Genomic DNA, 17,620 nt, shown 5'->3' on the forward strand with positions numbered 1-17,620 from the left:
TGAAGACATTAATACAAGGAAATAATGAATTCAAGCTGATGAGACTAAACAGCATTGGACAAATTGGAGATGTACGTGGATTGCAAACAAACCTTGGAAGATGCTCTTCTAAGTTCCAAGATCTTTCAAAAAATATAGCACATGTTTCCTTAACACAGGAATAATCAGAAGAACAAATCATATCTAGTTTTCTATTTACCTTCCTGGATAGCAGGTATGACAATAAAGCACAAACAGAACATTCACGATTAATTACAACAACAGGATAGCTGATAACATAATACAACCAGCAGTTGGTAATAACCAAACATCATGATCTAAAATTGAAACAGTTAAATACCATGACTCTTTCTTTCATTGTATAACACATGAAACAATAAAAGAAATGCATTAGAATTCCTTCCCGAGAAGAATTGAACTTCAAAGCAACTGAGATTTAATCCACAACAGTACACAAGTAAATAAGAATTCTCTCCTAAACAACCTACATGCTAATTTTGGTGTCTGTAAACCTACCTCCTTTCATGATACAGCAGTCTTACATGTTACAGATTTTGTTCAGGTGTCCAGTCAACTTGGGTCTGAACTTCACTACATCACCCAAGTAACATTTATCCAAGAAATTAAAATAATTGCAGTTGTTAAAGATTCTAATCTCAGTACAAGCTGCACAACTAGTAATGACTATCAACAAAACAAAATGATAACAAAAACAAAGAAAGTTGAATAAACAAGAAGACTACAACTTGTTAGACCTCTTGCACAAGCAGTGTACTTGATCATTTTCACAACTGAAGTTCCTGTGAATCACAGATAAGCCTCCTCAAAGAATGCACCGGCTTCTCATCAAACACAGAGCTCCGCAAACAACAATGTTATCTCATGGACTATTGATCCCTCCATCTTGGACTTGAGACAGGGAAAAAACCTGAAGGTGATAATGGAAAAAAGCCCGGAGAAGGTGGAGGTTGAGGCCCTGGACCCAAAATCCCTGACTGAGCCATTGGTGAAAATGCAAAATTTGGTGTCAGTGGAGGAAACTGAACCCCAGGAGAAAGCAGTGGGTAAGGTGACCTCGGAGACAACAGATTCATGTAGCCAGTAGGAGAGGGCAAAAGGAATTGAGATGTTGGTGAGGGTAAACAAGGAGGACCATTCATCCATGGGGAAGGGAGATTGGGCATAGGTGGGGCAGGACCATTCACTCCGGGCGTGGGTACTGGAGCCAGAAGTGGATTCAAACCACCAGAAGGCGGTTGGTGTTGAGGCTGAATTTGCCCTCGACCCTGTGGTAGTGGTGGATAGGGTTGTAGCGGAGATTGAGCTTGGTTTCCCCTGGGACCAGTGTCTATAATTGTATTCTGAAGGTAGCGCATATACGCCGAAATAGGAGACTCTGCTGTACTTGCCCAACCCGAGTCCCCAGGTGTGAAAGGCGGCGTCATTGTTGGAGATGGTAGCCCAAATTGGCCAGGTAGGTGTGGCATCCCTGGCCTAACGAATGCATTATGGTAAGGAACTGGAGGTGCCACTGCTGGAGCTGGGACTGGTGGGGGGATATGAGGTCGATTGATAGGCGTCAAAGGAGGCGGTCTAATCTTCTGTAGCCGCATACTTTGAGGCTTAGGGGGATTCTGGGGAGGTCTAGGCAAAGGTTCTTGTGAAGGGGAGCCAGTTAGTTGCTGAACAATGTTTCTAAAGTCATTCTTGCTTATGTTGTAGACCTGAGGTTGAGGCTGTTGCCTATTGGGATTGTTTGCAAAATTGGGTTGGTGCAAAGGACTCTTCTTTATATTCTTGCCTATCTTATTCACACCCAAGTGATCACTCTGCCTGTTTTTCGAGTTATCCATTGTTTTTTTTTAAAAAAAAAAAAAAAGGGGCTTGTTCCTAGCAACTCAATACCAATATTATGATTTAACCAGAAAGTCAAACAATTAAAGGCTTCAAAACAATACCCAGAACTCCAAACTTTAAGCTTGAATATGCTAGATTCTATTATTCTGAATATATCCACAAAGTCAAAACATTAGAAAAGCTTCAAGGGCAACACCCATAACTCCAAAATGAAGCTCGTCAAAACCCTAATAGCTCAATGCCAAAAGAGCAAAAAAAAAAAATGGAAGATATAAAGCTGATATTCAAGAGGCAAAGAGAGCATACCCTTTTAGTCTAGTCTCTCCAAAACTAAAATCCCAAATTGGATAGAATCAACTGGAAAGCTAGTCACCTCAAAATCCAATTCCTTGCATAAGAAACCCAAGCTACAGAATCCAAATCTCTCCAAAACAAAGAAAAGAAAAACTTAACCCAAAAGAGCAAAGCCCAGCAGAAGAGATCAAAAGCCAAATATATATGAAGTCCAAAAATGAAAGAAGTAGCAACTCTAAACCCAAAAATTTAAAGTAAACCCCACCTTGTTTTTCTACAAGGAAGAAAGGAGAAGAAGTTAAAAAAGGTAAACGCAGGAGAAGAAAAATTACGAGGGACGGGACGGCAGGCTTGGCTTGAAAACTGCAGAGAAGAATCCGGAAATATTTCCAGAAAGAAAGCAAGCAAAGAGAGAGCGTAAGAAAGATACCCTAACGATCACAGAGACCAGCCAGTCAAATTCAATGGTGGGTATAATTGAAAACAAAGGAATTGAATGCTGTAGGTGGAAATGGGATGGAGAGAGAGGTGGGTGTGGGGCCCTTTTAGACATAACAGCTAACACGTTATTACAGTCCATTACAATTGGACTTTGCTGCTGTGACTTTTTCTTCTTTCTTTTCTGGGCTGGTCTGCTATGCATACACCGGCTTGGTGTGAAACCTCGTTGTGGGTTAGGTGGGAAACGAGGGTTTGTTTTTTTCGTTTAATTTAGATTTTAATGTGTTTTTAAAATTGTTTTTTATTTAAAAAAAATATCAAATTGATAATTTTATATTTTTTATTATTTTTATGTGTTAATTTTAAAAATAAAAAAATACTATTTTAATATATTTTTAATTAAAAAATATTTTTTAAAATTATCTTATATTATAATATCAAACATTAGTTAGTCGTCCAATGCAATGTTGCGAAGATTTTTTTTTAAAAAATATTATTAAATTTATAATTTTTTATCTGAAATTATTTACAAATTCAATCAAATTTATAGGTATATTCATTATCTCATCAAAACTTAGTTTGACTTAAAAAATTCAATATAATATTAATTTAAAATTATTGTTATTTAAAAATAATAATAAAATAATATTTTGAATTGACTCGGGTCAACCAAGGTTGAGCCCATATCATGACTCAAATCATGGGCCTAACAAGTTTTAGTAACTTTTTTTTTAATTTTTTTTATTTAATTATATGATAATAAAAATAGATATTTATGGGAAATAAAACAAATAAAGTTCATGGATGAGAAGTATATTTTTATGTCAAAATTGTATTTTCAAATTTATTTAATTTCTATTCGTTTTGACAACAAAATAGTTTTTTTACTAGTAGCATAGTTCATTTAATAAAAAGCAATATCAAAAAAATATTCAGAAAAAACTATAACAATTTGAACTAAAAAAAAAACACGTGTTTTTAATCAAAAACCTTATTCACACATTTCTTTTTTATTTTGACAAAAATATATTATTTATTAAGCAAAAACTTATTATGAAAGTAAGTTTCAATTAGAAATCTTGCAAACTTATATGAAAAACAATATATGAGAACAATAAATTAAAAAACAAATATAAGAAGTTTACAATAGAAATATTAAAAAAATATTGTATTCTTATTCAATATTAATGATAAAATTATTTTAAAAAACTACATATAAAAATAAAACATAATTATTGATAAACAAAATCGATAATGTATCATGAGAAAGCCTAATATTTTAAAAAACAATGGCATGTTTTTTTACAAGTAACACTTTTTTGAATAAAAGGCAGAAAAAATTAAAATAAAAAGGCATGTTAAAAACTTTAATCATTTAAAAACAAAATAAAGTATTTTTTTACAAGTAACACTTCATGGTCATCTCTTGCTAAGTTATTCAATTAATTTATTTGATGGGTTACTTTTTAAATTCAATAAAAATATTGGTTTAAAGAGGTATATCTTTAAATTTTATAAATACATTGGTTTGAAATGATATTATTTCCCTTCTAAATATCAATTTGAAATGGTGTTATTTTATTTCTAAATATTAGTTTGATACCAGCAAAAATCAATTAGAAAATAATATTTTTTTCCCGCCTTATTTTTCTCTCAATAAACTCCCTATTTACATTTATAAAAAAACCAAATCAGAAATTTTTAAAAAGCATATAGAAGTTGCTATATATAAAACATGGCAGGGGCAATTAATATCTTAAAAATAATGACTTTCACACCTCAAAACTTGATTGTTATACTTATTGATTTAATAAGAAATAACTGGTGATATCCTAATAATTACTCCCTGAAACTCATTAAAAAAAAAAACATAACAAGCACAAGGAGAAAAAATAATAAAATTCATGACCAACAAAAAATGATAAGAATATTTTCACTTATGATTTATCTCTCATACTTATATTTTTTTTCTTCAAATAAATATAAAAAATAACTAATAAAATTTCACTAAAATTTACATGTATATTGCATAAATCATAAAGCGGAAGAGAAAAAAAAGGCATAGACGACGAAATTAACATGTTGATTCCTATTATATAAAAGAAAAACAAGAAAGGCGTAGATGATGAAATTAATAGTTGTTTCATACTAAAAGCTTGGTAGCGATTATAATTTAAAGTATTTTTTATGTAAAAAATATATTAAAATAATATTTTTTATTTTTAAAAAAATTATTTTTAAAATTCAAAATATTAAAAAATTATCTAAATTTTAATAAAATAAAATATTTAAAAAACGCAGTTTGAAGACTCTAAACGGAAGAGTGACAGCCTCACTCTTTCTCGGGAAGGTTACTAAAAAGAATGGGGTGAGAGAGGCTCGAACTCTCGACCTCAGGATAACTCTAAGCTATGAGACCTACGCGCTAGCCAACTGCGCCACCACCCCTTTTGATAATGCCAATTAATATATAATATAAGTACTATAAAATTTAATGTTCATAGCATCGAACAACTGAGTCCTAAATCACCTTAAACACAAGCCCCTGACCTTGTTTCCTTCCGAAATCGGACGGGCAGTCACCGTTTTCTCAGTTCCCGCTAACACACAGCACGTAAAAATAAACTCAGCGCATGTCTCTATCAAATCACAATTCACAAAGACAGAATTTCCACAAACTCTATCTTAGCCAACTGCTGCATTTTGAAGAGGTACCTTTTAATTTCTCTCTTTCACCCAATTTTTTCATTTCTTGAGCTCTGAACAGCGACCCCTTGCTATTAATCAAAGCATCTTTTATTTTTTTTTTTCTATTTTGTTTTAAAAAAACCCTTCTTTTCTTGTCCTTGAATGAAAAAATGTTTGCTTCGGCTTCTCTTCGTTTTTTTTTTTTTGGTCTCAAACTTGCCACAGCTGGTTTACTGCTTATATATATATGTTTCTCCAGGGCTTGCCTGCTTTTGTTTGCAAGACGTAAGTCATTTTTGTGCGGATAAAATGAAACCCATTATAGCTTTTCAAGTTTTGTTGAGGAAGTCTTTATGTGAGTGTGTTTGATTAGTGCTTAAGTCGCTGACTTACCGTATAAGTGACTGATCCGAAATTGAGATACTGCAAGTGTAAATGAGGTTGGATGTCTAAAATTATGCAACGTGCTTGGATGCGAGGGATCTCTTCTGATTCAATGAAAATGGGGTAAAACTTGAGATGAATTGTAGCTGGAATCCATCTGTTGCTCTTCCACATGGTCCATAACACGCTTTCAATTAGAGATATATATAAGGTGAATGAATAAATTGTCTCTACCAATGATGTTTTTATAATGTTACTTGATGCGCTACCATTGAGTATACATGACATTTAGTACATCAGCTTATAAGAAGCAACTGATGAGTCTCTGTTGTAAAGCTGAATCATTCGCTTCTATGCTTGACTGCTTATCTGTAACGCATATATCCTTGTGCTTTTGTAATCCAAAAATTTTAATGCGATTAATGTCTATTATGTGTGGTTTTAGCGTGATGTTCATCTTACGTCTCTGAGGCATCTAATGTCATGCTGTAAAGTAAACTGCTAATAATTTTGTTTGAATGCTTTTGTTTATGATGTACATCTTCATGTTTTCACAATTGAAAAGTCGCTGTATGATGGGCATCCATCGTGTGCATGGGGTCTTGAGATTGACTTTGTATCTTGTGTCTAAGATCTCCAAGGGCATTTCATTTGCATGACCAAATAGATAATGGAACAATAAGCTAAATTGCAGGTCAGTAACATGAATTGCTTATAAAAAATTATGAACAAAGCCACAGCTTGATTTCCTTCTAATTTATTTATTTTATGAATTTTTTATGCAGTTGATAATTGTTATACAAAATGGAGAATGGGCGAATTATGAACTCTTCTGTAATACAAGATGGTTTTATGATGAAGACTCATGATGAAGAAGAGCCCTCCAAAATCCATGATGACACTATTACTAATTGTCTAAAGAACCGTGAATGGCAACATAGATACAGGGCCTTGAAACGCCTTGAAGCAGATATGAAGTAGGGCATTCAGGCATATGGAAGAAACACGTAATGCTTCTGCTATTTCTGCATTGCCCTTAAATATTGAAAGTCAGACAGTATGCTTGGCCACTGCGAGAATGACAGGGGCACCACTAGAGAGGAAAATTCATTCGGAGAATTCTGTTAGCTTGTGTTGTGGCGAAACATATAATACCAAGCTGGGTCGAAGAGATTGGAAGGCAAGAGGCAAGTAAAATAAATAAAGAAATGTGTTGTTGGGCTTAATGAATTTGCAGAGACATTTTGATCAGCAGGTAATGATTGTGGGGAATAGTGAGTTCTGATGGCCCCACTAATCTATACTTTGTGTTGAAGTGCAGATTGTCTAGACATGGATTAGGAAATTTTACTGTCTTTTTCTGTTTTTGTTACTTTTGCAGCTTCTGCGATTACAGATAGGATGGGAGAGCGTCAAAAAAATATAGCCAGCAAGTTAACAATTGCTTACCATCAATTTTTGTTGCAGGAAGAATATCAAATACCAGAAGCTTAGCCGTGAATTTTGCCTTTATTTTAAGGTTAGGTCAGTGTCCAGGAATGATTGCAATATATGGTGACTCTACTGTGAAGTGTAATATCATTGTGCATACAAGACAGAGGATTGTTATATACGCACCACAATGGAACATGAAATATGAAACTTGACTCATGTCAAGGCAATACTTCTGCTTCTTCATGCCTTTATGTATGGAATAGGAAGATGAATTTTGTCCAAAATCATTGTTTTCTTGAGTAATAATAGTGTTAAAACTCTTGAAAATTGTATTCGCTTATGATTCAAGAAACTTCAGTGTTTTGTTGCTCGTAAAAGAGTTCATGGTCATCAACCTCTCATTCCATTAATTTGATTTTTATATCAAATGTGGGGCTGATCTTCTTCTCCAGACCCCCCCCTCTCCCCCACTCCCTTTTTTTTTTTCGTGGCACATTATCCTACAGAGAATTGCTTATGCAATTGTGTGGTCTATATGTGTAGTCTGTTTCTAGATGGGCCTAAGGTGATAGTATCCATATAGAGAACAGATTTTTCATATAGTTTTATCCTTTGTGATGCTTTTTATCTTCTAGCTCTGTCCGTACATGCTAATTTGAAACTCAAATGCTTCCTTTAAACTCCATTTATTTCAACTTTTTTTGTTTTAATGATCAAGGTGGTTATATTGCAAGTGGTGGCTGCGGTAGTCAGTCCTCCGTACAGAACTTTGATGAGGGCTCACGCTTCTGCAATGCCTGAAAGCAGTGCTTTCCAGGATTAATTATAAGTTTGGACTGCCAATTGTTTCAACCAGAACCGGAAGCTTGTGCCATGTTCACCGCAAGCAGCTGTGAAGCAGCGACATGAAAGTTTCGAAAATAGCATGCAGATGGCTTGTAAAGATTCAGCGACTATTGTTCCTGAATAGGGCATGCAATAGACAGTCCATTTTTGCGGAGGCCAAGGCCATCATAAGGAATGCAGAAATGAGGTGGTAGTGCGCTTTGACGTGGACCATTTTGCAGAAGTTATTATGAATCATATAGCATTGTAATGGAAAAAAAATTAAAAAATGCGCTTGGGTGCGCATAAAAACTAGTTTGAGGATTGGACTCAAATTAATTCAAGAGATTTTATTTACATGTATAGTTTTATAAAAGAATAGCTTTTTTTTACTTGTGCTGTGCTGTGGCGAGGTTATTTTTTCATAACTTCAAAAAAAAAAAAAAACGAGATGGCCAAGGTAATTTTTAAATACATAAAAAATATTATATATAAAGCAAAATAAATAAATAAATTACAAGCCCAATATCCAATCAAATGCTTATCTATGAAATAAAAAATATGAGTTTTAAAATGATATCCCCGCATATCAGATCACATAGCAGATCAGTGGACGGACGTTTTGATCTCCACGATCCAAGCTATAAATTTATTGTCTGGGATTCTGGATCAGGACAGACGGTGATTTGAACCAACTTATGCACAGTGTCGATAGAAAACCTAGTTGAAGACTGACAATAGCTAGAGCAGCATATCATTGTCTTAATATTCCACCAGGGGAAAGCTGGGTTCATCTTGTATCCGCCACGCAACCTTCATCCCTTACCTCCTTACAAAAGGTTCTGATAGCAACTTCTTTTTGTTTTTTCAGCAAAAATAGTACTAATGCTTACATGGTCTTAAGGCAGGACATCACCTGAGATGATAGCTGGTAAGCAAATATTAAAAGGATTCTCATCACCTTATTTCATCAGTTCTTCGTCTGCAAATAACAATCCTTCAAGCTCCCACCCTCTTGATGCAAAATCTGAGTTAACTCTTACAAATATTCGTACATGGAGAAATCCTTGCTGGGAAAATCCTCATAAATCACGATGCCGCGCAATGCAAATGCAAATCAAATAGTTATGAGCATGAAGGTGTGAACATGGCAGGTGCCTACTACATTCATTAAGAAAATCAATACAATAAGTATTAATTAAGAAGAGGGGAATAGGGAAACAAAATTAAAAAAAAAAATTGAAAAAATGTATGTGGCTGGGGTTGATAATTAGAACGCATATATGTTAATAATTTCCGTCGCATGCTTTTCTTAAATCCTCAAAGCTCCAATCCCTTCGCATTCCAGAGCTCCTCGCCAGCTTTGGCTCGTCACATCCCTTGAATGTAACGCCTCCTGCGATGTTTAAGCGGCGAGGCTCCTTCTTGATCACCCTTCTTGCAGAAAACACATTAGAATTTCTCCCCAGTTGCCCATAAGATGGCGGGCTCAATTTTCCTGACCAGCTTCTTTCCACCTTAATGCAACATAGTTTATTATTTTTATGCGTTTTACCTTGCAAATTCTCCCTCTCAGAATCACTCCTTTGCAGGTCTTGGCAGGTAAGACAATTGAGGCTCATGGTTAGATGCGTATGTATACCCTTTTACAAGAAAGTTGAACCTTTTTAGGTTTAGTTTATTCGGTGGCTGCAGGGAGATGGATCAAGAAGCTGGTTTGAGATATTGAAACGGGAAGGCGGGGATCGATGGGATGCAGGGAAGGTGATGGATAGGAAGGGAAAAGTTTAAAATGGCTACTTCCTGAAACCTTCTTTTCTTTTTTCTTTTTCTTTTTTAATTAGAGATTTAACAGCCATGGTCATTCGCGATGCCCGGAAAGACAGGCATGCCAGAAGATTTGAGCCGTACGACTTTGAATGTTCATGACTATTGATCCGCCTCTGACTTGACGATATTTGCAAGAAATACAATAGATGCTAATACACGCTATGCTACGACGTGGATAGAATAAGTTTTTTCTTAACATTTAAAATAAAAATGTGAAAAAAATAAAAATAAAAATAAAAATATTAAATATTAAAATAATAAGAATTAAATAAAACATAAATTAAAACTTCAAGAAACAAATAAAATTTCAATGACTTCTAAATAATTAAAAATACTCTATTTATTTCTGGTTGAGTTAGTTTCGGTTTTTATTTTTTTAATTTATTTTAACCTTAAATTTTATTTTGTAAAATTGATTTTTAATTTAATATTGGACTATTTCCTAACACTTCATATACACATAATCATGTAAAATAAAAACAAAATCTCAATATATAAAATCAAGCTAATATAAATTTTAAGGATGAAATTATAAAAAAATAAAGTATGAAATTAAATAAAAACAAATATCAATATAAAAAATCACCTTCTAAGATGAATTTACAAAGAACTAATTTTCAGTAAATGTAAAAAAAGAAAATCAAGGCTAAAATAGGTTAAAAAAAATGCTATAAATAATAAAATGCGGTGTGTAGATGTGTGTGAACAACACGTACGGCTGCAAAGAAAATATTACAGTATTTTTACTTATTTCTTTTAGTTTATGTCGGTAATAATAATAATAATAAATAAATAAATAAGACTTTAACGAAGTTCACGCTGACATCTCATGTGATCCACTTGTATATTTGACCCTTCCTCCTAAGAAAAGAAAAGAAAAGAAAGTAAAAAAAAAATTCACACGCCTCCACTTCTTAAAATGTCACCCTCAAGGTATATTAGAGGCATTTAATCTGGACATTTGTCGAAAAGGAATTACTCAGTTTATCTCTCCCGAACAAAATTATTTAATTAATGGAGCCACTCGTACGGGATTCCTTTCACCATATTAATCATTGCGCAACCTAACAATGGAATCATTGAGCCATGGAATTATTTTGCTGATATTTTTTACCTTTTGAAGCGACTGAGCTCAGGTTTCAGACAAGAACACTGAATCTCGACACTTCCAGGCTCCTCCTCCATGCAACTTGCAAAAATGAAGTGAGACTTTGAGGTTCATTAATCATTGATGAATCCTTGATGCATGCATGTGTATAAATACATGAAGGCATGTGAAAACTATGTGCAAGCTTGAGAAGACTATTTAATATTCCATATAATTAACTTCTTGTGAGTCCAAATGCAAATAACTCAAAGATTCCGGACAATAATATTATGATGCTTTTGTAACAAAAAGCCAAATTCAGCTAGCAAAGATGGCATGCACTTTATGAGAGGAAAGGTTGAGGGATTATGATGCGCTTGCTGTAATAATAATTATCTCTTGATTATACTCATTTCGGTGGTGGTGGTGGTGATTGTGACCCCATATATGATTAAGTTTCTTGAGAAAAAATCCATTGCTCTTTACTTTTTAGGTAGTTAAACAAGATTCCAATCTCGCTTTAATATTGCATTCGATTCCTGAAATCTCGTTTTATTTCCTCGCTTTCTACTTTAATTTGATCGCCGCCTTGAGTATTATGCCCTTGCAACATTTGGCCCGGGCTTGCCCGGTCGAGTGTCCAAAATAAATTCTCTTTAGCGCAGGAAACTCTCATGTATACACACCTTCATGGATGTCAAATGCCATTCTGTGTTTTTTGGTTGGAAATTAGCAGTAACGCCGACAAAGCATTCTTCTCTCACCCTGAATTGAGGAACTCGAATCGGAACCCTAATGTCGTGAGTTCACCAGCCATCCATATCCACAAAGCATTCTTCTCTCAAGAACTGCTTTTTTTTTTTTGTCTTTTAACAGGTGGAAATTATTGACTGTTTTGCAGCCACCGTGACGTCTTCTAATCTTACATTCAAGGAACCCACGCCAGCCATGTCCCATGTTACGTTTCCGATAATAATCTGATTGTTGACATTTCTAATGCCGTATCTATTACATGATGATTATTACGAGACATTAAGCATGTGTTAAACATTGGTCTGCTTACCCCACGTGTAATCAAATAACCTCATTGCCCTTGTACATTCTTTGCAAGACAAGGCAAGGAGATCCTTAAAATTAACCTTCGAGAGAGAGGCCCATGGATTAGGTAGAAGAAGTAATGACTCCCAGGGCTGAAAAGGACACCAAACACCTCGAGCATTTTTCCATGGTTGAGGTCACTTACCGTGTTATGGTTTTAACTCTTAACAGCTGCTGCTGCTGCTGCTGCATGTAAGCATGCTATTATGGGACCTGAGGGGACATGTGTGGAATTTGATAGCAGAAATGCTGTCTTGTGATCGGATCAGTCCGACCTCTTCGTTGTGTTTGCCCAACCACACTCCAGAACTGCACGTGGTATTAGTCATCAGAACCCATAGCATACCAGGTGCTATTTCCAAACCAGGAATGTCGGAGAGAGAAAAAAAAACCAAAATTAGATTTGCTTCAAAACGATAATAAAATAAAGCTTCCGAATCATACAACAGCACAAATTTTCCTTTAAACAAATCACGTCAGCAAGGTAGATACCCTTCGGCGCGGCACAGAGAGGAGATTTGATGTCACCTTGAAATAATAAACCAGGAAATATGAATTGGCAAGAGTCCCAGACGCAGTCTATTGCTTGACAAACAAGAGCACAGATGAAGAAACTGCAGCTGCACTACCAATCCCAGACTTTTAGTTTCTGCATCAAGAGAAAAGGATTACTGGACAGGAGAGGGCAAAATCCAGAACTCAAGCCTGTTTTTATAGGATACACATGAATAACTTCCATGACGAAGGGGCAATCTACTACCGATTTAATAGAACAAATTACTGGAATTCCATTCGCCTTCTCCGTCGTTGAAGTTCGACAGAAAAATAAAACGATACATGTGAGTTTAACCCAGAAAATTGATCAGGTTTGAATTTCAATATATACATCAATGCCAGACAGAAAATAAACACAAAAATAGCTATTTTCACTTGATTGGAGACTCATAAATCTACATAGCTCGTCAGTTCAGCCCCGCAAATTAAAGTGCCCCAACTCAGAATTTTACTCAAACAGCTACGAAGAAACCAAGAAATAATGCTATTGTACAGACCTTGTGCTACCAGGGGAGCCTTAAAACGTCCCAAAATCCTAGAACATCAATAAAGAAACTCGGGACCTATAATCTTTACCAAGACCTATCCCAACTGCTAATCGCATCTGTGGCTCTGTTCAATGCCTATCGGGCATCACCAACTTTTGTAGATATGGCTACCTTTAGCTCTTCTTGGGTGTAATAGCGATTCCCCATCTTCACTGTAGCTTGCTGGATCATCAAATCATTCATCACAGTCACATTCGCATACTGAACATCAAGGTCCAAATCTTTCAAAGCCGACATTAGCCTAGCAGCAGGGTGGTTCATTTTGCAACATTGGATTCGTATCATTGCATCCCATCCACTAATCTTCACATCAATATCCATGTCTATCAGTCTACCTCCATGGTCATTTGACATCTTAAGCTCCTGATTGGGAGGAGGGCTTGAATCCTTACTTACTAACTCCATCTTCATTGACTCTACTTGATTCTCCAACTCCTCCTTACTGGACTCAGCAGATTGCAGCTTCGTTTTAAGCTCATTGATATACGATATTGCATCGCCAAGAAGGGAAGCTTTGTCCATCTTTGATACATTAGGAACCACAGCTCGTAGTGCATAAAACCTCTGATTAAGTTTCTCTCTTCTTTGCCTCTCTGCTTCAACATGATTCAAAGGCTCTTCTCTTCCATTCGCAGGTTTTCTCCCTCGTTTTCGTGGCCTCTTTTCGGGTTCCACAACCCTGCTGCTATCAGCCTCTTTTACAACCGAGGCCTCGAGGTCAGAGTGATCTGAATCCCCGCCTGTACCACCACTCGATTTCACCATACCAGAAGAAGATAATTTCACACCAGAAGTAAACGAAAGCATCCCTTCTTCATTACCACCTCTAGAAGCAGGTGATTTTTTCTTCTTATTACTCTCCTCCGTCACCAAACCCGAATAGAAATTCCCATTTGCGCTGGAAGTACTCCTCTTACTCTCCCCAAAATTCAATATCTCTCCAGATTCTGGCTTCATCAAATGGGAATTCCCATTCCTAACAGTACTCCCATCATACGTGCTGTGCTCCCCAAAATTCAACTCTCGAGTGAAAAGACTCTGAGTATGCATCTGCTGCTGCTGCTGTTGATGGCTGTGATGATTCTGAACATGATGAATTCCGCCTGAATGGTCAGTCAAACTGCTCGAACTATGATGATTGTTATTGTTCCCAGTCTGGTGAGCCGGAGTAGTTGACGGAATCCCAGCATTTCCATCTTTAGTTTCTGGATCAGTAAGCCAAAGCGAAGACGGGTCATTCTCACCCTGATCGGTATTTGTTGTTCCAATCGGCCATGAACCCACTTCCAAACTATTAAAATTAAACAAAACCTTAACCTTATTCATCAGATCCGAGCTTTGAAAAATCAATTCAGTGGAACCCAATTCAACAACACCATTTTCAGACGGTATACAAACCAAAGTCTGCAAACCAAAAACCTGACCCTGCCTTGCTCTTTCACACGGCGAAGTCCCCAACCTCTCCGACCCAGCAACCCATACCGGACTCCCATTGAAAAGAGCTTGACCAGGTAACCCAATTCCATTAACAAAAGATTGAGTCATACTAACAAGAAAAAACCACTCAGTATCTGTAACCTCTTCATCAACAGCATCATCAGTAACAGAACTAGGCCCGGCAATCAACGAATTCAGCTCACGGAGCACCTTTTTACGGTGCTCCTGTTCAGCAGCTGATGATGCCGAATTTTTCATCCTACCTTTGCCTTTATCTTCTTCCCCTTTATAATATCCGTCGCCCCATCCTAAGACGGAAGCGCCTGAATAATCATAAGAGGATTGCCAGAAAATCGCATAAGTCCAGCTCTCGCGCGCGCCCTCAATTAATGCTTGGAGGCGTTGCTGGAGTGTTTCTTGGTTCAACATAGTTTTATCAGATGGCTGCGCTGCTGCTGCTGCTCCTGCTGCCGCTGCTGCTGGCGTTGAAAAGGAGGCGGAGGTTTGAGGAGGCGGTGCCCAAAGAGAAGAGAGATCGGAGGAGTTCATAAACGCTTCCATTACAGACCCGTTGTCGTCCGTCCATAGATTCATTGTCGGTGGTAGACGGTAATCAGTCATCTCAAAAAGTAAATATATGTTGTTTCTTTTTTAATAAAGGGAGATCCTTACTTTTGTTTTCGAGTGAGGAAGGGGTGAAATGAAAGTTTAGTTTGGAGAGAGAAAGCGGTGGTTTTGATGGGGATTTGGTTCAGAGAGAGAGCGTGTGGTGGTGGTGGTGGTTGTGGTGGAGGGGAGGGGCGGGAGGGGAGTAATCTGTGGTGCGTTTGGGTTTGGAATTTATTTGGAGTGAATTTGAGCTTAATTTTTCTAATTTCATATTATTATTTTTTAAAGAGTTAATTTAGAGGATTGGAAAGAAAGTGAGGGTGCCAGTTTCTAGGAAGGAAAGGGTCGCCGATTAATTCACGATATTTTGAAGGGCGGCGTGAACGTGGACTGGAGGGGATGCAAGGCTGGGTTTAGGGCTGGCTAAAGGAGCACGTGGGGATCACGTGGAATAGTTCCGCTGGTTTGGACCGAGGTGACTCGTAGAGAAGGAAGTTGGAAATCAGCTGGTGGGGGGTATTTATGGAAGCTTACCTAATATTGGACTCGGTGACTCCTCTTTGGACTGAAATGATTGCTACAACTCCATGAGGAGTTGGACCAAAAGGTATTTAAGATTAAATAATAAATAATCAAATGCACCATATAGTATGTGAAAAAAGGTTCACATTTATACTTTGTATGATTCTCACTCCTTCCCATGTAGGTTTGTTCACATTTCCCTCTCATCTCCTTTTTCAATTGATTTTCGCGTCATGTCTAATTAAAACTCAATTTTAATTCTTTTTATCAAACCACTTTTTCTCTTATTAAATTAAATTTAATCAAGAATATCTATTTGTTGTCATCTTCACGTGAATTGTGAATTAAGCCTATTTGTTTGCTCTAATTCTTCTTCTTTTTCTTCGATTCCTCCCATATTAAATGAGATTGGTTTTAGGTTATTTCCAATAAAAGAAACCAAATTAAAAGTCACTCATGCAAGAGTAAGATTAGGAAGCAATTATGCTATTGATGAACCTGGATCATCATGACATAAACATAGAAAAATAAATGGTTTATGTTGATATATTTTAAAATTTCAATTAATAAAATATTGCATTGTTTAAGCATTTTATAGTTCTCATGTATATTTATTTGTTTGTTTGCATTCATCTCATGAAAACATTTTCATATATAAATTGTTCATAAATATGATAGGTGAAAATAATTGAAGTTTGTGTTTTGAGTGGTAAGCTTAAGATTACCTATGATTGACCAAACTAAATGTAAGATTAGCAAATTAAATAACTGTTAGAATTAGAGTTGTTATGCAATTTAATGATGAAATCTCACAAGAACCATTCAAAATATATAGAATGTAGGGGGATTTAACTACTGAACTTTGGTTGGCTAACTGGGGAGATGGCTGCTAAAATATTTTAACATTTAATTGATATCACGATTCTAAAATATAATTTTTAATTTATATCTTATTTCTCAATCCTAATTTTTTTATGTCATGTTTTAGAGCTGTAACATATCTAAACTATGTTATTTTTTTATATTTATTGCGTGAAATGATTTTTCATTATTAAATTTTGCTCATTCTGAAAACTTTTATTGTTATGTAACATCACTTTTTCTTGTTATAAATTAGCTAATATCATTGAAATAAAACGAGTTGAGAATAACAATAACCCATCGTCATTGCTGATGATTTAGAGTTTCGACAATTTAGTTTTAGGTTAAAAATGATTTGGGATTTAGATTTTATTCTTATTTTGATTTTTTAGAAGTAGACGCTATATTCACATCTTGTTACCTCTAAGAAAGTACCAAGAAGATTATGGATCACGTTAATAAACAACCAAAGAAAAATAAAATAAAAAGGCAAACGATGCTAGCTGAGATTGTTGTGCTTACTCTTTTATATAAATAGTTTTTTTGTCATTGGTGATTTTTAACCGGCAACAGCATTATTTTTTGTTTTTTCTTTAATAATTCCGGGTCTAGTAAATAGTATTATATATTTCATGTATTTTAGTTTTATTTTACAATTTATCTAATTTTATTATCTCTTGTAAGGTTTTATGCTTGTTTGCTAGAGAATGTGGTTCCAGTTATTTTTTAAAGTATTTTTTATTTATAAATATATTAAAATATTTTTTTTATTTTTTAAAAAATTATTTTTAATATCAACATATCAAAATGATCTAAAAGTATTAAAAAAAATATTAATTTGAAATAAAAAAAAATTAAAAAAATATATTTTTTAAAAAAATATTTTTAAAACATAAAAATAAACAAATTTGCATAAAAGATTTGGTGATTGATGTAAAATTAATAATCAAAAGATTTCAAGATAGTAATATTATCAGTGGACTGTTGTGGGTAAAATACATGCCGTATCGGTCCTCTGCTCTTGTAATGTAGTTATTAGTGGAAAATACTTTTTTTTTCCTTCAAAATTTGGCTTTGTTTCCCAGCTTCTTCGTAAAATACTCTTTTGGGTATTCATTTATGACATTAAATCCTATATTATTCTTTATCA

General features: G+C 35.2%; 3 protein-coding genes, 1 long non-coding RNA gene and 1 other non-coding gene across 9 annotated transcripts; 1 reads left to right on the forward strand and 4 right to left on the reverse strand.

Annotated features, from left to right (window-relative positions):
- Window positions 1–369: 369 nt before the first annotated feature.
- Window positions 370–2,687, reverse strand: LOC118028296 (protein HAIKU1). The gene has a single exon (XM_035031841.2). It carries the CDS (start codon window positions 1,851–1,853, stop codon window positions 888–890), a length of 966 nt encoding a protein of 321 aa, XP_034887732.1. The 5' UTR covers window positions 1,854–2,687; the 3' UTR covers window positions 370–887.
- Window positions 2,688–4,956: 2,269 nt separating this feature from the next.
- Window positions 4,957–5,040, reverse strand: TRNAM-CAU (transfer RNA methionine (anticodon CAU)). Its single transcript is given in 2 exon segments — window positions 4,957–4,992; window positions 5,003–5,040. It is a non-coding gene; the product is annotated as a tRNA-Met (tRNA).
- Window positions 5,041–5,112: 72 nt separating this feature from the next.
- On the forward strand, window positions 5,113–8,315 carry LOC118028295 (uncharacterized). Of its 5 annotated transcripts, none has more exons than XR_012168002.1 (3): window positions 5,123–6,919; window positions 7,046–7,188; window positions 7,817–8,315. It is a non-coding gene; the product is annotated as an uncharacterized lncRNA (long non-coding RNA). The 5 variants fall into 5 exon arrangements; XR_004684000.2 differs by lacking the exon at window positions 7,817–8,315 and having other exon boundaries at window positions 5,123–5,303; window positions 6,230–6,919; window positions 7,046–7,475; XR_012168001.1 differs by having other exon boundaries at window positions 5,125–6,919; window positions 7,046–7,183.
- Window positions 8,316–9,057: 742 nt separating this feature from the next.
- Window positions 9,058–9,876, reverse strand: LOC118028294 (uncharacterized). Its single transcript, XM_035031840.2, has one exon. It carries the CDS (start codon window positions 9,543–9,545, stop codon window positions 9,210–9,212), a length of 336 nt encoding a protein of 111 aa, XP_034887731.1. The 5' UTR covers window positions 9,546–9,876; the 3' UTR covers window positions 9,058–9,209.
- A 2,906-nt stretch (window positions 9,877–12,782) lies between these two features.
- Window positions 12,783–15,322, reverse strand: LOC118028292 (transcription factor MYC2). The gene is made up of 3 exons (XM_035031839.2): window positions 14,163–15,322; window positions 14,039–14,124; window positions 12,783–13,992 (listed from the first exon to the last, which is right to left on the reverse strand). Exons 1-3 carry the CDS (start codon window positions 15,097–15,099, stop codon window positions 13,117–13,119), a joined length of 1,899 nt encoding a protein of 632 aa, XP_034887730.1. The 5' UTR covers window positions 15,100–15,322; the 3' UTR covers window positions 12,783–13,116.
- Between the last annotated feature and the right edge of the window lie 2,298 nt (window positions 15,323–17,620).

Source organism: Populus alba, chromosome 15, assembly GCF_005239225.2.
Source record: "Populus alba chromosome 15, ASM523922v2, whole genome shotgun sequence".
NCBI lineage: Eukaryota > Viridiplantae > Streptophyta > Magnoliopsida > Malpighiales > Salicaceae > Populus > Populus alba.